Source organism: Malaclemys terrapin, chromosome 4 (genome assembly GCF_027887155.1).
Source record: "Malaclemys terrapin pileata isolate rMalTer1 chromosome 4, rMalTer1.hap1, whole genome shotgun sequence".
Classification (NCBI taxonomy): Eukaryota; Metazoa; Chordata; order Testudines; family Emydidae; genus Malaclemys; species Malaclemys terrapin.
In genome coordinates, this window is record NC_071508.1 from 56,312,063 (window position 1) to 56,334,467 (window position 22,405).

Below are 22,405 nucleotides of genomic sequence, written 5' to 3' on the forward strand. Positions count from 1 at the left end.
AATCCACCCAAATTTGAAAATCCACCCAAATTTGGCTAAGTTATAAGCCTTTGGAGGGAAAATTTGCAGTTCGCATACGCTCAATAGAGACTTCTTCAATTTTAATAGCTAAAATCTCCAAAGGTTCCATCCTCACTGACCACATGGGGTTTCACACCATCTAATCCCTACACATACCATTCCCACAGAACATGCTCCATCCCCTCACAGCTCTTATGAGAGGGGACTGTGCATGCTCTATCCTCACCGAGTAAATGAACAAGACCTCAGAAGATTTTCCCCGTAACTGCTGCCCGGGCTGAGATGGGACCAGGCACTGGAACTGAGAGCCTGTCTCAAGGACACACGCATACCCCACTGGCACCCAGATGGCTTGGAGGATGTGCTCTGATTTGAAAGCAAAGGGGACAAAACCAGACTTGGGGGTGAGGGAAAGTAGTAGACTGGAGACTTGGACAGATGGAGAGACTAGGACTTGGGTAAGAAGCCTGAGAAGTGGAAATTAGGACAGGGTAGACAAGGAGAATGGGACTGGGACAAGGAGCAGAGAAAAGACGGGATAGGTTGGAGAGGATGGAACAGAAGGCATCAGGTTTAGGGGAAAATGTGAAGAGGATCCTGCCCACTAGAGAACACGTTCCTCCAGAAATAAGGGATGCAATGGAGCCCAAGGGTCCCGAGTCTCACCATTCCTCTGCTGTCAGCAAATATCTGTGAAACCCACTGGCAAAATGCATGTCTCATCCCCCTCTGCCAGCTCCCGTAGAAGAGGACAAGCTACAACTGCCATCAGTTACATCATTAGCTCAAGTGGCGAGGTCTGAAGAGTGGATCTAAAGGTTCCAACCCTGCTGATGACCTATGTGGATGTCAGTATAATCCCACATGATGGAATTTATTTCAATTTGCTTTTTTAAAAAGGTAGGAAATAATTAAAAGATTATGAAGATTGCAAAGTCAAGCACTGAAGATGGGAAATGCCAGAACTAAGATTGTCAGTGGAACCGTAATTCGGCCTCTTTGGTATATGCATTATGATATAATGCTTAATTATATGATTATTCACTATATTTTCCACTGGGTCCTTGATTCATTCAGTGCACAGAATGGATCTGCTCTGGGATTTATCATGATGAAGAAGGTCGTGGCCTACAGGAAGATAAAGGATAGTCTCATGATTAAAGCAGTTGAATGCTGCCCTGGAGGAAATGGATTCTATCCCTCCTCTCCCTCAGAGTTACTATGTGATGCTAATGAAAACAATGAAACCAAAATTTTCACAAGTGGTCACTAACTTCGTGTTCCTTGTTTTTTTGGGGCCCATCTTGAGACCCTGAGGAATGATCTGCAGAAGTGCCAAGAACTCTCAACTGCAACTGAAGTCAATGGGAGATGTGTCTGAATCTACAGAGTTCTATAGATTTCTAAATGCTCTCACAAAATAAAATCAGATCCCACCTATCTCAAATTGGGCACACCAAATTAGTAGACACTTTTGATCTTAATCTTTGTGCCTCAGCTCCCCATCTGTAAAATGGGGATTATAATATCCCTCCTCCTCACAGGGGTCTTGGGGGGAAAATTACTGATGTTTACAAAGCACTCAGATATTATAGTGATGAATGCCATAGAAAACCCAACTAGGAAATTAATCATTCCGTTTTCAGAGCAGGGTAAGAACAGTGTGCAGAAAATAAGCATGGGGCCACACATTGCACAATGAGAATAAAACAAAATATTGATAGCGGCTCATTAATTAAGCATTGTCCACTGGGAGTACTGAATGAGACAGGAGTCCTGTATTAAAAAAAAAAAAAGTACATAGTCATGTAATTAATGACTATCTTAATGCATCTGCACGGAGGGGGAGGGGGGCTCATTAAGGTTGCACAGGCAACTTTAGTTCTAGCATTTCCTAACGTGAGTGCTTTACTTTGCAACCATAATAATATTCTTTTAACGTAATTGTTGTGTATATAATTATTCATAAAGGTTATCAAGTGTCCCAAATAGTTTTGTAGAATCTTCTTAATACCTGTGATTATGATGATCTTCAGAATTTTTACATGTTAGCATTTCCATCAACACCCAAATATGCAAAAAGGGCACTTAAGTTTCACTGATCCTGGCCAATTCTTGGTTTTGTCTACGGCATTAAGCATTTGGTACCTTTGTCTATTTTAATAGACATTTTGTATTTTCATGCTTGATTTGCTATGTTCCCAAGAAAATTATATTCTAAACAATATTATAGGTTATTGTATGAGTTGGTTCCATTGTTTGACCATACTGAAATTGCAGGAACAAAATTAGTAAAATTAACTTAGAAGCAATTTAAAAAGCCAAATAAAATCATTGTATCCCCAAGTTACTGACACAGATAAATAACAGTCATATTCTCTGCCCAGTATGCAGGGATTTAGCAATTAAATCTCAATTAACACTAACGAGATTGTTCGTGACTTCAGAATAGGATGTTAATACTATAGGTGCAATTTATTCTTTAAAAAAAAATAAAAAGCAAGTAGTACACAAATTGACATAAATTATCCCAAAACAACAGAATTCAAACACCTTCAGTACAATCACATTAATCTAGTCATTCATCACAGTGGTCATTGTTAGATTAGCACCAACAACTTGCAAACCTTGCATTACTCTGCAAAGATGGAGTAGAAGGAGATCATCAGCAAGTTTTTCCCACAATCTATCAGTTTATATGGTACAGATTTTAGCAATATTTTTCAAAGCTGAACACTGCACCTACTGTTTCCTGTTCGAAAATTATGCCACAATTTGAGTTCCCCACTTTATGAGCTGCAGCTATTGGGAGTGAGTTGCTATCATACTGGTATTTTAAATTCATGTCAATGAAGTACCAGAGCAATATAATTATCTTCCCTAGTGTTATATGATAAGGCTACTATGTTTGTTATATTGCAGGAGTTAAAAATGCAAGTCACCATTGTTTCCTACTGCACAATATGTTTGCAGTTATAGAAGCCCAGGGCTTTAGCAGTGTTCAAACTTGCACAATGTAACGTGCTGGCCAAGAAGAGAAGAATATACCGTGTCAAGCAGAAACATCCTTCAGTTAGATATAAAACTGCAGTATGTTAATTCAAGACTGCCACGGAATAAAAGAGAGCAATTATTTCTCTGTTGCAATTTAGTCTTACAACATCCCTGAAGATATAAAATGTTCATTATCTTTCCTTACTAAACAATGCCAGGACAAGTTAAACTAGTTTCTGGACATGCGTGCACAATAAGCATGTGTGCCTTCTGGACATTAAAATTTAAACTGAAATAGCTGTATGAAATGTTTCTCTATTAAAAAGAATACTCTTTTCTTCCTATTATCACTATGAAAGGGCGATCCAGTGGACAAAGTTCAAAATCCAAGTTTTGAAGAAAGTATCAGAACAAGAAGGTATAACTTCACCTTCAGAGTTGCAGTATTTTCTTAAATTATGAATCAGTGATTCAGAGTAACCACTTTCAATTACAATGAGCAGCTTAAATAAATAAATATGCTTTTATTGGTAGCAAATCTTTGAATCTTAGTTTTCAGAGACCAGAGAATGTCAATGGAAAAGAACATTACAAACATATTTCTGCTTTGCCTTAATGCTCTACGTAACAGTGGATTATATTTTAATGAAGATTACACTACTCATGTGACAACCTTCTGTTACAACTTCATTTTTCCTATACACCAAGTGACTGATGTCAATCATGTGTGATTACTAATGTCTTATCCAGGGGCGTCTCTAGCTTTTTTGCCACCCCAAACACGGCAGGCAGACTGCCTTCGGCGGCATGCCTGTGGGAGGTCCCTGATCCCGCGGATTCGGCAGCATGCCTGCGGGAGGTCTGCTGGTCCTGTGGCTTTGGCGTACCCGCTGCCGAATTGCCGCCGAATCCGCGGACCTCCCGCAGGCATGCCGTGGAAGGCAGCCCGACGGCCGCCCTCACAAGGACCGGTAGGCCGCCACCCGCTTGGAGCGGTGGTGCCTGGAGCAGTGGTGCCTGGAGCCGCCGGTGGTCTTATCCAATGCACAATATTGAGTAGCTGCATTCTGATTTAGCTCAGAGCAGATTTTGTGCTTTGATGAAGCACTAATGCTCCTTTGCCACAAAAAGGATAGGGCTTTTTTTTTTTTTTTTAATTTTGTTTTGTTGGTTTCTTGGTTTTAGGTATATTGTACTTTTAGGACTAGACTGCAACTATCCCTCATGCAGTTGTGGCACAAATAGGGGAGTCAAGTAACAACCTGATTTCCTACACTCCTACTTCAGTATCTCTTCTTTTTTTTGGGGGGGGGGGAGGGGGAAGAGGAGGGGTTTATTTAAAAGAGGAAGAAAGTGACTTTCCTTGATTTGTGGAGCAGCCGAACAGAATGCCTGTCCTGGTAATATATGTGATACTGCTTTAAATATGAAAAGACTACTTAGCACTTATTATGAAGTTACACACCAGTTACATCATCTGAAAAAGACTTATCATAAAAAAAATATCATTCTAATTCTAGCTGGAGTTTGTTTTGTTTTAACTGAATAGGACACAATATCATCCTTCTGTTTATAAGCAAACTCTGATCACAGAAAAGTTAACTGAATCAAAACAAAAATACCACATCTTATGAATTTCTTCTGCCCACTTCACTGCACGCTCTCTTAGATTGTGAAGCTAGATAACAAGATGTAAAGCTAGGTAAGAGTGATTTCTTTAAAATAAACAAGATTAGATAATTTTGTAAGTGAAGGTAAAGCAGTTATAGTATGATCACTTGTCACATTAGAATTTATTAATCATTGTAATAGTCAATAAAAATTAAGTACTCAAGCCTTATTCCCTTTGTTATACATAGAACCACTGAATACCAGGAGCAAGAGTAATGCAGACTAATTGTTGTTTAGTTTTAGAAAAAAATATTTACAAAAAATAACAGATTCTCTCTGTTTTGGCAGTTTTTAGAGTTTACTTTGTTGTATACATTATTGCATCTCAATTACACGCAAGTTCTTTTTCCAGTGTTTTAATTAAAGAAAAGCCATGGTGAGTGTATGGGCAGATTAAACATGCCCAATATTTAGTTTCTTTCTTTGCCACTACCATTTTGTTTCTGTTTTGGGAAAGCAATACAATATTGTCTCTCTCACATACCTTTTTGAATAAGGCCATATGTAAATTCCAACGATGAATTCATGATTAGGGCTTATACCAGCAAAAAAACAAAAAAACAAAAAGTAGCATGTTTTCTCATGCCCTTGTGTGATCTTTGCAAACATCTGTGCACTTCCCTAAACATCAACATTCCATTATGCAAACACATTATATGGGAATTCTTGTTGTTAAAGCACATCAAACACTTCAAAACCCATGGAAAAAAAAAGTCATAGAATGCACATGAAGTGGTGTTTTTTGATTCATGGAGCCTACATTTTCAAACTGCTACATTCTTTGCAAAGAAATCTCCATATGTGCCCTTTGGGCCATTTCTGCAGCAACTCTCCATTATACTAACGGGCTGGATAACAAAAATTTTCTCCATCCCAGGAAGAGCCCACATACATAGATGGAAGTCCTAGTTACAATGGACCTGAGCTTGCATTCCTTGTGCACCTAAAACTTCTTTTGAAGTCACTGATAATTCTGGGTGTGTAAGGGATATAGCAGTGGAAACTGAAGTAAGCAAGCATTTAATGTGACAAAAGTGAAGGACTCAGAGTTAACATGTGTAGCTCTATAATTGTTAGTTCAGAATAAAAGTGAAAGCAGTAACTAACAATTATAGAGCTACATGTATTAAATCTGACTCCTTCATTTTTGTCACATTAAATGCTTGCTTATTTCACTTCCGACAAGGGGCTGCTGCATCCCTTCACACCCAAAATTATCAGGGACTTCAAAAGAAGTGTTGAGAGCGCAAGCTCAATTCCATTGCAATTAAGACTCCAATCTGCATATGTGGGCTCTTATATCCACACAGAGTACATCCACGATAAGTAGGGCTTGATCATGGTGCAAGGGTCTATGTGTGTGAATACAATTGCAGAACTGTGATTCAACCGTGCATGCATCGCTCACATGTATGTATATTGACGGTTATATGCATCATGGGGCAAGTCCACAAGAATAATTTTCCTTCTTGAAACATTCAACAGTTAGTAAATGTGCGCACAAAAAAAGTCACATACTTATTATCAGAAAAGTTGCATGAGATTGCAATGCCTACAACAAATAATTCTGTTAGTTTTTAAGGTTACTAGATTTTATAGCTCAATATCACAAACCATAAACAACAGGGTAATACGCAGTTGTACAGACACCCTCTCCCAATAAAAGCCACCACCCCAATTCCATATGATCATGCACAGGTACACTGTCCCATTGACTTCAGCAGAAATCTGTGTAACAGTGCACCTACAGACAGTCAAATGCAGGATCAGGACCCAAATACTTCAATACTTGCAATGTATTTGTAAAACTGATGCAGGATTAGATATAACCTGCCAATTTGTGTCAGTGAATGTCTGCCATACTTCAAACTAACAAAGACTGAAAAATCTAATCAAAGGAGTTTGCTTAATCCACCAATTGTGTGTGACTGACACACTGATGGTAGCTCCAAGACAAAGCTGTACACTAACAGAGTGGCATAGGGAAGTTTATAATGCCGCAGCTGTACACCTATTTCATGAATAAACATAGGATTAAATCAACAGGATTGTCAATACAGCACCTTTTCACCATCATAAAAATCACTTCATAATAAGCTTTAATATTTTTAAAAAGTGAAGAAAACATTATAGAGGCTGCACTAATTTTAAACTCTACATTCCTTCTTATTTTGGGATTACAATGAAACTAAACTCAATTAGGAAGTTCGAACCAAGGCACCAGTAAATTGCTAAATGTTACAATTTTGAAACATCCAAGTATAAATAATCAACTATGTGGGAAAATTGTCAGCACATGTTTGCTATGGATAAAGTGCCAGGTGAAATAGATTTGCCTTTGTAATAAGAAAGATGGTCTTGTCGTTAGGACACCGCACTGTGACTGAGGAAATCTGGGTTGAATTCTCAACTGTGAGTAAATCCATTCACCTCTCCTTGCCTGAGTTCTTCATCTGTAGATTAGGGATAATCCTTCCCCACCTCATCAGAGTGCTGTGAGGATAAATTTGTTAGTGTCTGTGAGGCACTCGGACACTAAACTGATGTGGGCCACGTAAAAAAAAAAAAAAAAGACTATAATAAACGGTATCTTTCTCCCTTTTTCAGATGCAATTAAAAAACACCTGTTGGATCAGGAGTTGTAAGACTGATGTTGAGCGTATTTTCTACCAATAGGAACTCTAGAAATAGTTTCTTAAACTACATGATATATATTTCTAGATTTTAAAATTTTATACTGAGTCTATTTGAAATCTTTTAGAAAAGTTGGTGTAACAGGTTTTTTGCATTTAAACTTAAATACAAACATTTTTCACTTCAGTTAAAAGTTAAAACATTCTAATATACCAAAACAAGTGCCTTTTAAAAAGAGAAAGTGAAGAGAAAATGTCTATACACAAAGATTTATTTAAAACCATCAAGAATAATTACAAGTTTATCTTACAGAAATATTTTTGGGCCCATCTATTTAATATAGAAGGAAATGGAATAAATACACCAAAAGAACTTTGGAATGTCACAAAAGAAAAAAAGCTCAGTACTCTGCATATTATGGAATTGCACGTGGGGGTGAAGGAATTTGGAATACAGTGCGTGCCTAGTCTTCCAGAGAATGTTGTTTTCTCTCAAAGATTTTGAACAGTAGGTGTTAAAACAGCAGAAAAACCCATTCAATAATAACTTCTGATTTCTCTGTCAGGTCTAAACTAACTATTTCAGGACACGGACTCTTCAAATTAGGGTCCCTGTCCTGGAAGCTTTTATGCATGTGTGTAACTTTACACAAGGGAGTAGTCCAGAAGTCAATGAGATGTGCATGAAGTTATGCATGTGCTTAAGTGTTTGCAGGATCAGGGTCTTTCAAATACAGACATTTGTCCAATTTACTTCATATAGTGAAGATGTCAAAGCTGACTGCACACTCTTAAAAAAGCGATCTACATATTTGTATCTTCCCCTTAATGGCCCTTGGCTTCTTACACTCTACTTCCACTTCACAGTGCTTCACAAGTCCTATAATTTCACCATTGGAATTAGAAAAGACAATACAGGTCTGTCTCATCTTATGCGGGGGTTTCGTTCCGCGGTTAGCGCGTAAAGCGAAAACCGCGTATAGCCAAAATTACACTGAGTTCAATGGCGGGCGAAATCGTCCACACTACAGGTATAGTATTAAAATTGTTATTTTTCCTCTTTTTTTGTTTTGTTTTTTTTGTTTTTGTTTTTGGCGACCGCGTAACGTTGAAATTGCACATGTTAAATGCGCGTAAGATGCGACAGACCTGTACATGTTGCAATGCATAAGACAAAATGATGTGTGAATTCTAAAAGGGACACCAAATCTTTTATGGACAGATTTTTATCCAAGCCATGCAAACCTTCTAAATACAATACTTAGATTTAAAAGATTTTATTTTTCTGTTAAACTAACCCTTTATTATGTATATTTTGACAATACATAAAGGAAACTATGGAGTAACCATTACCTTCAGAGAGTCCATGAATACAGATTCAAGTACAAGATTTAAATATGGTTTGTTACATGTAGCCTCAGGCATTTATAAAAAGCATTTAATTATTTAAAATCCTGCTTAATGACAATAGCTGATTAAACGCTCACCCTAAAATATCCAATGAAAAGCAAGTCTGTGTGTATTTGTACCAATCAACAACTCAACTGAAAATTAAAATACAGCAGTATGAGGGTTGAAAGTTTCTTCAGCAATATCCATAATCAAGTGATGTCATGTCATCATTAACAAATATTAGAGAAAAACAAATATTTCAATTTTTCTTTGTCTCTAAGGTTGCACACCGAACATAAATAATGTCTCCCCCTCTCATCTGAGCAGAGGAGCAAAAACATTTTTGCTGTATCAATTCCATAACACAGGCAACCTTACAGAACCTACAAAATGCCATATTGCTACCTATATTAAATCATCAATGGCATCTCAGTGAGGCGGTGATTAACAATTGTCTCCAAACAAAAGGACAATAACCCCAACTGGTTTCCAGGAAGAGCCTACTTAATCTTTCTTTTAGCATTAAATTTACTATTCTGCTAAACAAAATATTTTGAAAAACTACATACACAAAGAGGTAGGAGAAAGGAATAACAAAAATATTATTCCTTATAGAGAAAACACCTCACAAAATAACAAACAAGAGTCCCCCCCTGGGGATTCTTCTTAAGCTAACCTTTAAAGGCTCTTACAATGAATAATTTTTATGATGTAAATTATGAGGCATTTAAAATCTCTCATTCTTTTTTCACAATTGCACTCCTTCAAATGATCAAAATGGCTCCTGGAAAGCACAACAGCCTGCATCCAAGTGAAATTACCAATAAGTGGCAGGATCAGAATGTCACCTCTTCTGCTGAAAATGACCATCCCAACCCCCGCCCACTGCATCATTCATAACTCGCTCAGGATGTGACAGGAGCTTTAGTGCTGGGAGGGACAAGGGGGGGCTTTACTAGTGTGTTTCTATTTTCATTGGCAGATTTTGAAAGCCACTCCACACATGCCCGTGCTCTGGGAAGTCCTGAAGCAAACCTGCCCGCCTTCATCGCAGGAAGGGAATCCCCTTCCAACCTATCCACCGTCCTGGGGAGGAAATTAACCCCCTGCTAAACTAGTCCCCTTCGTGAAAGCAACCCCCTGACTCCCCCACCAACCTGCTCAACCTGGGGAGAGGCAGTTACCCCATCCCCCCTGCCAACCCCTCCTGTCCTGAAGAGAAGGGCTCCCCGCAGCAGCCTCTGGCACACAACGGCCACACAGCCTCCACCTCCTCCTTGTGGGGGCCTGCGTGACACCACGGGGCTGGGGGAGGGCGGCCAGACACCACACAGCAGCATTACAAACAGCCACACCTACCTGTCTTCTCATGGTCATAGCCCACCACAATGAAATAGTCAGCCAACCTAGCCATGGCTGAGAAGAGCCTGCCTCAGCCCCCACCGCCCCTGCCACTACTGAGGCTGCTGCTGGCTGCTGGGGAACTCAGCATCCTGCCCTCTGCTCCAGCAAGAGAAGCAGCAACAGCAGCACCTCAGCCATGTTGGACACCCAAGCGCACTCTGCGCCTGCGCGCCCCCTCGGCGGCTGTACTGTGACCCCGCCGGGGCTGGGCGTGGGCTGCGGGGTTTACAAATAGCACGCGGAGCGGCGGCGCGAGGAGATGCTGTTGGGCTATTGTCCGCCTCGCGCAGGCTAGCCTTGCCTAGCACGCGATTGAATTCGGGACGGGCTCCCTTTTAGGTGTAGAGGCAGCGGAGGGGTGCAGCGTCCTCCTGCTTTATTTGCATTTCGCGAATGCACACCGCATGGGCAAACAAAGAAATATGTAAAGATCTCTCCCAAAATAAACATGCCTGTTCTCATTCTGCGCTTGAATTTGAGCCCTCCCTATTACAAAGGTTGCAGTAAGGTAGTTTACCCATGCATTTTAGTGCATGCAAAAAAAAATAATGTATTTCTCTAAAATACCCACCCAAAGATCATTTTCTCTTGTAAAGGTTGCAGCAAGATGTACATCGTTCATTCCTTTTATTTATAGTTTATTAACGCACTTTGAGTTTAACGCATGAAAACTACCAAAAAAAAAAAAACAGCCGGTAACTAAGGTCTTTCTAAAATATCTTTCCTGACTTCATTAAGCGCCTAAACATGGGACCTTTTCTGTTGCAAAATTTGCAGTAAAGCGCATCATCCTCTCGTTTTGTATAATATTTTGCTGATGCATTTATAGTGCAGTGCACGCAAAATAAATGCCTTAATATGAACGATCAGGGTATCTAAAATAACCTCCCTCAGTTCGTTCTTAAGAATGGAATTTCAGTGGCCAGGAATTTCCAGGAAGTTTCCTGTTTACTTTTTCTTTTGGCTGTTAGGAACATGCTACGGTGCAGAGGGAAGCAGGCTTTCCTAAACGGAGTGCAGTTATCACGGCACAGCATTCACCAAGTCCCTTAATTATTTGTAGTAACTCTATCACTCTTCAAGTATCAGGGGGTAGCCGTGTTAGTCTGTATCTACAAAAACAACAAAGAGTCTGGTGGCACCTTAAAGACTAACAGATTTATTTGGGCATAAGCTTTCGTGAGTAAAAACCTCACTTCTTCTATCACTCTTATTATGCTTGCACTGAGTTGTCTCTGGCAATAATGTCAGCAGGAAAATTTGGGGCAGAAGGTGTGTGTGAGAGAGAGAGAGAGAGAGAGAGAGAGAGAGAGAGAGGCAGGCTGCCTCTGGCCCAAATTGCTATTAAAATAATGTGATGAGATATGGTAACCATATTAGTTGCAATCTGGATGTGCCTGGATATCTTTTTCCATACATATTTATTAACAGGTTTTCCAACTTTGCTTCCCACATTTAGACTCCATGTGGAGTACAACTTTGGCACTGGCAGCCAAGGAGGGGGAAAATCACAGGCTGGTGTCACTTTCAAATCCTCATCTGGAAGACGATTGTTGTGACTCAAGTGCAGACTTGCAGTATCTCTTTTATTTAATATTGTTGGTCTTCTACTTACCCATTTGTGTGATATCCTAGCAACATGCTATTCTTCAAGATCCTGCAGAGCGCATTTACAGTTAAGTGGAAGATTTCAGGTTGCTATTTATAGTGTGTAAATAGGACTGACACCTTTTGCTCTTATGCCAAAGCCTAATTGGCCTAACAGCCACTGCAAAGATTATGCGATCAGTGATATGTACTGTGTCTGACAAGACATTGCTCGATTAACTGGTTGAGTGTATGCCAAAAATAGTATAATAAGATAAAAAACCACCATTTATATCCCAGACATATTGTACAGCACAATAGTAAGAACTGCAGCAGTAAGTGTTATGAATCAGTGTTTAGTTCTAATGTTAGGTTACAGCTGGATTTATTTCTCATCATAAGTTAGGATATGGAATACAGTAATAAACATGTTTTGTATAGGGATATTATTGTCCATATCTCAGATACTGAATAACTACACTCTAAATTCAGAAGAGGTGTAATTAGAAGCAACACTTTCCTAGTATAGATGGGGTGGACCACAAATTATATGGATCATTAAAATCCTTTTGCTTGTTACTTTCCAGGAGAGGGCAGCAGCTCCCCAAATCCCTTAATGTAATCAACGTTCCCATAAAGTATTATCAGGCAGCAAGATTTAGGCTTAATAAAATGCAGTGTAAACTTCAGTAGAAAAGACAAGAGCATAAGATTAATCTAAAATATTGCATATTCGCTTAGAGAAAAAGAAGAGCTGTAGGGGTTCTGATTAGATTAGTTTGGTTCCCCCTGAGCAGTAGAGTAGCTAGAATAAGTTTAAAGGATACATTTTTAAAGCAGCATGCAGGTTTTTGGCAGCATGGTTCTCATAGATTTTAATTACTGAAACCTAAAGAGCTGCTTTGAAAATGTAGGGGTAAAAAGTCTTTAAAATAGTATAATTTTACTACTTTGAGATCTTTGGATGAAAAGCATTGCTGAAATAACAAAAAGCTATGCATTTGTTAATTAAGCCACACAGCACCTCTGTGAGGTGAGATCAATAGAGTCAACACTAGGGTGAAACACAGCAACTGTTTGACCATGCCCAGCAAGAGTACAGAGCAGTTTACAACAGGGACTGAATAATATTCTGTACAATTGAAACTGCAGGAGGAGTTCATATAGGCAGAATGTAATTACCTAATTTGGAATTTGACCAGGAGTTTAGGATTAACATCTCTACTTTTACAAAAAGTACCATGGAATTATTTTATCAAAACAAATCTCAGACCCTCTACTTTTGCACTTCATTTGAGAGAGCATCTCTAGCAGGACAATGTTACATAGGATTTTGCTGGGATATTAATTCAGTATGCAATTAGGAGAAAAAAATATACTAGTGTCTCACCAGCACTGCTACCAACAGTACCTCACCTTTCCTGCCTCTTCCATCCAAACAGACATAGCTAAATCTTGATTAGCTTGTAAAATCTAGTGGGATCACGGCACAGGGTGGCACACCTTAAAAACAGTCAAGCAAAAGAAAAAGCACTTCTTAACTTTAATTCACTTCTTAACTAAACTACCTATTTGGGTACCATACGGTCACCATCATCGTAGTATCTGACCATCTCCTAAATATTTATGGAGTTATCCTCTGTACATCCCTGTATCCCCATCTTACAAATGAGGACAGGGGCAGAGAGAGAGAGAGAGAGAGAGAGAGAGAGACTCTTGCTTGAGGTCACAGAGGAAGTCTGTGTTACAGTGGAGAATTGAAACTAAATTTACTGAATCCCTGTCCAATGCCTGAACAATGAGATCATATTTCCTCCCAGAGAGGGAGAGGAACTCGTCCTGTTCTGCCTGGAAATTAAAAAGAGCTCTCAGAACATTGAGTGAACGTATCTTGTAGATGGAACATTCAAAATGATGACTATGGACAAGTCCCAGAGCCTAGATTTTCAAAAGTGTCCAGGGATTTTTGGGTGCCTCAATTTTTGGATTCTCACCACTTTCTGAAAATCAGATGCCATTAAGGCATCTCTTGTTGGGCACCTAAAAATCAAGGCACCTAATATCACTAATCACTTTAGAATATGTTGGCCCAGATTAACTGAAAAGCAATAAAACTAAAAGCAAGAGTTCGGCAGTTTGACTTTGGCTGAGATTTTACACACTACATATTGTAGAATACTTACATTCATATATTTAGTCCAACTTCAGATTCACTATAATATGTAGTGTGACAAAGTAAATTGCATATAAATGTCATTAAATTAATATCAGTCCATACTTAAGGGCCAAATTCCATACTCCTTGCACAAGAAAATCTCTCACTGATTTTAAGGAAATATTTTCTTGCATAAGTCATATGGATCTATTTTCCCACTGATGCACAGAGATTTTAGAGAAACTCTCATGGCAGCAATAATACTTAGCACTTTGCCTATTCAAAGTGCTGTACAAACACTAACTAATCCTCACTATCTCCCTACAAAGAAGGTACATACTGTTAATCCAATTTTATATATGGGAAAACTGAGATACAGAGAGGTTGAAGTGACTTGCCCAAGGTCAACAGCAAGTCAGTAACAGATTAAAAATGCATACTTCGTAACATCTAGCCTAGCACTCCTTCCTCCAGACCAGTGAGTTTCCCAAATAATGGGAACTAGTAGCTATGGGAGAATGGACATCTCATAGGAGAAATATTTTCCATTGTACTTAATTATGTTGCCTCAAAAATATATGATGAATAATACAAGGAACATCCTGTGTCTCTTTTTTGAAGTGTAAATAACTTGACTGTTTGAGAAATAATTTTCAAAATAAAAGAGGCAATATTACCCCATGTACAAACTCAGTGTTTATAGCTCATTTTTAAACTCTCTCTGTGTTTATGTGTTTAGGACAACAAGCATCTGAATCCAGAAAGCAAGGTTTTCATGTTAGACCTAAAATCAGCTTTACCTGTCCCAGCCCTTTTCAGAAACTACCCCAGCAGGTTGATAAATTGAGTGACAAGTTTCATTCTCATGTTAGGTTAAAATGATTTATATCTCACTGAAATGGTGTTTGTAATGAACATACTTTTAAGCATGTCACTGTTAAGTGACACAAAGCCGTGACTGGTTTATGACAAATCTTAAATCCATATAGGACTCTTCCTGTATTATATTTTCTAAAAGTATAAAGAATGGAATTTCTCTTTTAGCCAATAATTTTTAATTAGCTATTTTAATTAGGAATGTTTCACATTTGAGGAAATGTATTCTTACTGGAACTGCAGAGGATTATAATAATATGAAACCAAAGCAATGCCCATTACATTAAATTCTGCCTTCTCAGAAAAAGTAGGGTCAGCTTCATCATGTATTTTTGCTGATTAAGGAAGGTTTTAAACAGATGGTTAGTAGTCACTTGAGCTTTAGTTGTGTAAATGATCATTTGAGTGTATGTTAATTTGTCAACTGTTTATTTTGTCTATAAAATAAATGCCGTCTACTTCCCTCATCTACTTCTTAACTGTTCCCTCCCTCCGCTGATCCTTTAACTGTCACTATTGCATTATTTAACTCTGTTTTGGGACACAGTATGTATGAAAGGAAATGGAACTACTCAGTAAAGCTACACAGATTCCTAAATGTTTGCAGGATTAAGCCCTGAAGTTGTATTAAAATCGCAACGTGGAAACGTCCCACTTTTTCTGGAGAAGGATAACGTGTGTTTGGAAGTGACCGCCCTGTCTGCCTCCACGGTAGCAGCCGCAATTTCAGGGAGAATAGTTAATCCGGAGAATGCATCTCTGTAATTCACCTGCAACGCCCCACCACACCCCAACCACCTACCTTATTGCCACCAGCCTAGCAATCTATCCCAAAGTAGGTGTGTACACTGGGATTGCTGTGAGACGTGAATGCTTCTGGACGCTGCTGGCAAGGGAGGGATCACCTTAGATTGAGTCATCTGTGGAGTCAGAGGAAAGTCTCTATCATCTTCATACACATACCTTTCCAAGGGTGACACACACGCCAAATTTACCAAAAAAGACAGCATCACACACGTATACACACCTGATTTCCTAAATAATGTTTCTCTTGGCAGGATTGTGAATTAAATGTCTCGGGAGTCTGAATCCAGTTTTTATCCTTCAATATTTCTCAACGGCAAAGGCAGCAAGAAACACCAGGGGATCTTCTAGAAAAATGTCAATGCGAGGCTAAATAATCTGCATTGCAACAGCGGATAAATCTGGTTCATTCTGGTACAGAGTAAAAATGTTCTCTAGTAAAAAGAATCCGAGGGGAAGAGAGAGAAAAAGAAACCCAAACGTCTGAAATGTTCATAGTAGAGATGTCACACCATTGTAGAACAAAGCTATATTTTATTGGCTATGGTGAATACTGACAAAGGTCCCGATCCGGCAAACACGCACGTGCTTAACTTTACTATCCTGACTAAAGTTAAGCATATGTTTAAGTGTTTGCAGGATCAGGGCTAAAATGGCCCATGAAAACTTTTTCCCTTGCATTTTTTTAAAAAGTCTATAGATTGTAGTATTTAGATGACCGTGTCTCTAGTTCCATATCAATACAATTTCCTTTGAATCTTTAAATGTTTGTTCTAAACTTAATGTTTTAACACTATCTAAATGTCAGCTTACATTAAAACGATCAACAACAGACAGAAATGCTCTAGGGTATATAATAAATACCAATGCTGGATGATGTATTCATCTCCTTACTTATGTAACAGAGCCTGTTGTTCATTAAAATTATCCATTGCACTTCACATTTTCCAAATATAAAATTTTAAAAAAGTTTTTACTTGCTGCACTTGTATGATCAGGTCTAGCTACAATACATCTATAAATGCCTATCTATAGTGTTTATATTCTATGAGGGAACTATATATGATATACTGTATCTATACTCCATAGACCAATAGGTATTGAGTGTTCCGAGTATAAAACAGACTCATCAATACAGCAGATATTGTAAGTTGTAATGAACGTTGCAGCATGCAATGACTAAGAACCAACACCTAAAAATTCCTTTGATAAATAGCACAACGCCAACAAGCTTGTACGGGATATTTTTTGCTAATCTTCTTACTTTTGCCCTAGTATTGGTTGCCCCCAATCCACGCTTATCGCAGCAGTATGATTAATACTAGACGTGCATGGGGCAAGCGGGGGGTCGGGGGCAGAAAGTGTCAGACCAGTGATACGAAGCTCCTCCCCCTCCCCAGCGGCGCTGCTCTATAAAAGTGTGAAGTGGCGCGCAGGATAGCCAGTGCTTACCTCAGTGACAGGGAGAAGGGTTTCTCTGGCAGAGCGACTCCGAGGGAAACTGCTACTTGGAATCGGTAATATACGAAGATTTTTCTCAGTGGATTATCATCATCATCAGGTACGGATCTTTTAAAAAGAGGAATTGGCTGGGGGTGGGGGCGAGTAGTTACCAAATCTGGTTTGTTATTTTAAATGCATGAAGTTATGCTGCTGGGTTTGCACTGGCTCTTGGTATCAGTTGAAACTTGCAATGTAAACCATAGCTTTCTATGCGAGTTAAGAAAGCTGAGCTGTCAAGGGTTAAAACCAAATGCAATTACATATAGGCTAATAAGGGAATTCGTTGCATGCTTTTAAAAACGGAGTAGCAAGCTTTTTCTAATCGCGTGAGTGAATGAAATCCTAATTTCACCCATTGCCATTGGGGTATTTTTTTTTTTTGACAATTTTAGCTCTCAGTCATGTAAGCAAGTAAAATGTTTGACAAAAGCAAACTTTGGAGGGGCTCTTATTTACTCTGCGATAACTTGCTAAACCAATATTAGCGCTTCGTTTAGCACACACACCAAGTCCCCAATGGCTGGGGACCATCCCGAGGCGTAGAGTTCACTGTAACCGAATACAACATCTATGTTAAATATACCCCTGATGACATTTCTTCTCGTCTTCCTCCACCAGGATTTCAGCCAGAATGAAACTGGTTCACGTAGCCCTCCTCTATCTCGGGTCCGTGACCTTCCTTGGGGTGCATGCTGCACGGCTAGACGTCGCTTCAGACTTCAAAAGAAAGTAAGTATCTAAATGGGCTTCTCTGCCCAGGGTGAGGAATGGCTCTGAGACATGGCTAATAGTCCGAGCCGTCCGGGCGCGCTCCGTCCTAGGTCAGAAGGTGTAAACTCCTGTGGGAATAGCACGGTGCCTAAGCCCTACAACACCCCTTTAGGAACCCTGCGCTGGCAGAACCTTTAGCCCTTTGCCTGTGCTTGGTTTGGCTCCTCCACTGTGGGCTCGCGCTAACGGCCCGTCCCCCCCTTTGCTGCTCCTTTCAGATGGACCAAATGGGCACTGAGCCGCGTCAAGCGCGACGCGATACCTCCCGGCACGTTCAGCGGGCAAGTGGCAGCTGCGGACGTGCAGCCTTTCATAAGGTCACAGGACGTGAAGGAGGATCCCCGAGTCTCGCATCCCAGGTAACTTCGCGGCCACACACGTATTGCAGGCGGGCTCTTGCGCCAGCCGGTGGAAAGCTTTCAGTCTCCCTTGTTCGGGCTGCTTGGCCCCAGCCGGGGGGAGGACCCCTATGGACCGTAAAAGCTCTTGGGATCTGGCTCCGGCGTCCCCCATTGTAGCTGGCGGGAGACTAGTACGTTTGCTGTGGAAAGCCAAATATAAATGGGAACTTGAGTCCCGGATACACAGAAATAGTATCAGCCACCAGACTGCGAGGTCACCTTCTCCTACAGCCAGCAAGCTTTGGGCTATGGCCTTTCCTCTGTAGCCACTGCAAGCACTGGCCAGCCGCCCCTTTCCCTATACGCACTGATAACCCCTGGCTTCCCCCAGCCCTGGAGCCCCCTTCCTCCTCCAGGAGGGTCTCCTTGCTCCGCAGCCCCATTGCTCCTCTCTCACCTCCTCTTCCTCTCCCCTGTGTCTTGCAGCAGCCCGGAGGATGCCCGCATCCGCGTGAAGCGCTACCGCCAGAGCATGAACGGCTTCCCCCACTTCCAGGCCATGCGGCTGGGCTGCAGGTTCGGGACCTGCACGATCCAGCAGCTGGCCCACCAGATCTACCAGCTGACGGACAAGGACAAGGACGGCGCTGCCCCCGTGAGCAAGATCAGCCCCCTGGGATACGGCCGCAGGCGGCGCTCGGTGCCAGCCCCTAGCCGGACGCAGTCTCCGTGGCTCGCCCTGCTCTCCAGCCGCCGGGACAGCACGAGCGCCGCAGCCCCAGGCCAGCCCGGCCGGCTGCAGGCGCAGCTCCGCGCTCCCTCTCTCAGGACTTAAGAGCTGCAGCTGAGCAGCCAAGCACCGAGCTGGCGCCACCTCGGATGGTGGCTTTCCCCGGCGCTTCAGCATCAGGGAGCCCGTGGGGCCAGGCAGCCTCGGAGACGGAGCAGGGCGCGCACCCGCATTGCCTGGGACTGAACACACAGACTTGGGGCTACAGCAGCTGCCGGGTCCCGGAGGCGCTCGGCACCAGCCGGGCCGGGCCCGCCAGCGGCGCAGCGCCCCTAGGAAGGGTCTGGAGCGCGCGAGGGGTGAGCTCACAGCTGGCTCTCTTCTCTCTGGTGCCACATCACACGGGGCTGCCAAGTGAAGTCGTGTGAACCCTGGATCTCGGACATACGGGGACTTATCCTGCCTGCCCTGGCCACTGGGCTGGGGGAAGCACCCTCTGCAATTGTCTGCACCCGGCAGGGATTCGGACACTCACTAGTCCCTGCGGGGACTGCCTTATACTTGAATGTAATAGAGAGAGGAAAAGTGCAATTGTACGTGGTTTAATTAAAAGTGCTGTGTGTGTATAATAAGATAAATATCAATATTTAAGATGTTACTGTTTCCCGTCCTTTTTGCATCTTTGAAAAGAGTTATTTTTATACGGTATCTATTTTTGCATAAGGGCATTTTAAAAAGCATTGTATTCCCTCTATTTTTCATAGCGTGAATGTAAAATCTTGGTGTTTAACTTTCTCTGAGTCTTTTATCTTGCATTCTGGACTGGTGACAGATGTAGAGAATGTATCCGCTATTCTCCATGGGTAACGTGTGAAATAAAATAAACACTATTACATAAAACAGTGCTGTTATGGTGTCTCTGGAGAGGGTAGACAAGATCAAAATTAGTCATTTCTGACCCTGTTCTCTCCGATCGTAACTAATACTTGACACGGCACTACGCCAGTGCAATAACAGGGCTATCAAGCCATTAATCACAGGCAGTTTGTTAGCAGCCAAAGCAGCGACGAAAAGCCTCTAGCAAGTAAACATAATAAAAGCATAACCTACCCTTTAAAATCTGGAGCAGGGCTATTCAGAAGGCTCCAAGGCCTTTCCTAAGCACATGATTCAACCCGGGCTGAAATGTCTCACAGGCAGGATTGATCGTGCAAGTTTATTTTTTGCCATCATTAATCAGAGAAACAACCGCAAAGTTCCAACATTGCACAACAGAGTAATAGATTTATTGAGGGAGCCTGTTCCAAAAAATGGTCATGGCAGTTTACAAGGTTACTTATGGTGAAGGATTTCCTGGGCCACAGTTCAGGTTAAAGTTTAGACGCCGACCGGATCAATGTGGGCAGGACATCTTAGCGTTACTTAAAAATTCCCAAAACCACGGACCAGAAAACAAATTCGAGATCCTATGGAGTTTGTTAATAGAGCTACAGCACCATCTAATGGTGCCCATTACCAATGCTCTGAAGTTCAACTCCTCAGGCATGGATTAAGTGCATTCAACCACCCAAGAAGGTGGAACCCCACCCGCTTGAAGCATACCATTGCTTTTATAGACTTTACAGGGGGTATCATTTTAAGGGGAGATGACAATTAGTGTCTCCTTTATCAGAGCTACCTCTACAAGGAATCTGCAAAAGGTGGAGATGTCCCCAGCTGTTTGAACAAAACTTGCAATTGTGTGCATTATCTTCTTGTGTTGATTTGTGTATCCACAAGTTTTTATAGGCACATTTTAGAGAGGCCTTTAGTGTTAACCACTTCCCTAAAAAATTCTCAACTAAGACTCCTATAGTCTAGAGCTGTGGGGATTTATAAAGCTAGTTTTTTGGTTTAGGTTTTGATTTTTACAAACTGGCACTTATGTATATGTACCAAACAGGTGGCAAGTAAAATTTACAAGAGAGTTTTCCCATTACTCCTGCTGGCCTTTCTGATCCAGATTTTGTGGAAAAGCAGAGAGGATGGGTGAAAATAACATTTTTCAAGCACATACCTAAAATATTATCCCTTATATGCTGATCAGGCTTTCATTTCCCATAGAAATGAGTTGTCTTACATGCAAATTTCAGCTGGTAGCTGCCAACTACAAAGCCAGCAAGTAGCAACTGTAAAAAACAATTACTTATATCAAGATCTTGAAATAAGGCTGGCTTCTGTATTCAAAAAACAAACAAAAAAGTAGGGTGGTATAAAGAAAGAAAATAAAGGATGAAATCCTAGTGCCACTGAAGTCAACTGAACAACTCAGACTGACTTCAGAAGGGCTAGGATATTGCCCATATTCTCCTTCTGTGGGGAGCAATGATTTATGGAAGGCACTGTCTGCAGTTACATAACTGTGCACCCTACGTAACCCCAAAGTGGTAATGTGAGGCTATAACAGGTGACAGGTTCTGTGTTTGCTTTAGTGGATAATAATCTAGAGTATGCACATTCCAGCTACCTGTTTTATTGTGTTTTTTTTCCCACATCTATTGCCAAAAAAACAGTCCCTTGTTTAAAAGGGGATACTTTCTATATTTCTCTGCAGGGAAATACCAAAGTTGAGACCTGCAAGATCCATGGGCTACTTGGGCATGACTGAAGCCAGCAAACTGGTGCTAGGTGGCATGGCACTGTTTTGATCTCCTAGGAGTTTAATAAATAGGCTTCAACTTAAAAGGATCAAGAGTGCCACCTGCTGCAGCTGGAGGGAGCAGCAAAGGCCTATAAATGTAATAGGATGGTACCACAGTAAGGATTAAACATTTAAAGAAAAGTAAAAATCTGTTTTTCTTCTCTATTACTTTTTGAAAAGAAGGGGGTCTATTATGTGTAAAGAGAAATATTGATGAACCCTACATGCCAGAAGATGTTGGAATGCCCTTTGCAAGAGAACAGGTGTTGTTCTTTGGGTGAGAGGGAAAAGGGATGTACCCCCAGTAAACTCTTTGGGGCAAAGACATTTACTATATGACTTTGTTCAGTGCCTAGCATCGGGGTCCATGAACTGATTGAGGCATGTAGGTACTACTGTCATATAAATATTAAAATTGAATATTAAGGTTGGCTCCCCACTTCCAGCCAGGGTAGTTTGGACTTCTGAAGCAAATAGAGCTCTTCTGTAAAGCTCCTTGGGGCCATGGAACTAATTTTAGGCAGTAGAGGGAAGGAAACAGGTCGTGTTAAGGGTAGCTGATGCTTGCCATATATAATAATAATGGATTGGAATATTTCATTTTATGAGAGAAAATGGAGGGGCCTGACATCCATAACAATCACTGTTTGGAGTTCCCAATTGATTATCCTCTCAGGTGGGAAGGATGTGGGGTGCATGTGTGGAATGGGCCGGGTGCAGCTTCCTAAGTCCACTGATTTTAGAGATTTGCAAGGAAGGGGAGCTGCCTTCCTAATTAGATCCTCAACATACCATAACCCATTCTCTGAGGGTGTGGGGAAGTGGTGAGACAATTTTGCATGG

At 41.0% G+C, this 22,405-nt stretch overlaps 2 protein-coding genes across 4 annotated transcripts in view; one reads left to right on the forward strand and one right to left on the reverse strand.

Annotated features, from left to right (window-relative positions):
- SBF2 (SET binding factor 2) overlaps positions 1-10,252 on the reverse strand; it is a 586,194-nt gene extending 575,942 nt beyond the window's left edge. For all 3 annotated transcript variants that reach the window (XM_054025187.1, XM_054025186.1, XM_054025185.1), the window contains exon 1: positions 10,071-10,252. In XM_054025187.1, coding sequence (XP_053881162.1) covers positions 10,071-10,125 — 55 coding nt within the window. In that variant the 5' untranslated portion in view covers positions 10,126-10,252. The remainder of the gene's footprint in view (positions 1-10,070) is intronic.
- A 6,743-nt stretch (positions 10,253-16,995) lies between these two features.
- Positions 16,996-19,782, forward strand: ADM (adrenomedullin). The gene is made up of 4 exons (XM_054026333.1): positions 16,996-17,098; positions 17,659-17,769; positions 18,030-18,170; positions 18,639-19,782. The coding sequence occupies exons 2-4, from the start codon at positions 17,672-17,674 to the stop codon at positions 18,985-18,987; spliced, it is 588 nt and encodes a 195-aa protein (XP_053882308.1). The 5' UTR covers positions 16,996-17,098; positions 17,659-17,671; the 3' UTR covers positions 18,988-19,782.
- The last annotated feature ends 2,623 nt before the right edge of the window (positions 19,783-22,405 follow it).

Coding starts and splice junctions, on each gene's coding strand:
- ADM (XM_054026333.1), top strand. CDS start 17,672: ATGAAACTGGTTCACGTAGCCCTCCTCTATCTCGGGTCCGTGACCTTC. Junction 17,770..18,029: donor GCTTCAGACTTCAAAAGAAA/GTAAGTATCTAA, acceptor TGCTCCTTTCAG/ATGGACCAAATGGGCACTGA. Junction 18,171..18,638: donor CCCCGAGTCTCGCATCCCAG/GTAACTTCGCGG, acceptor TGTGTCTTGCAG/CAGCCCGGAGGATGCCCGCA.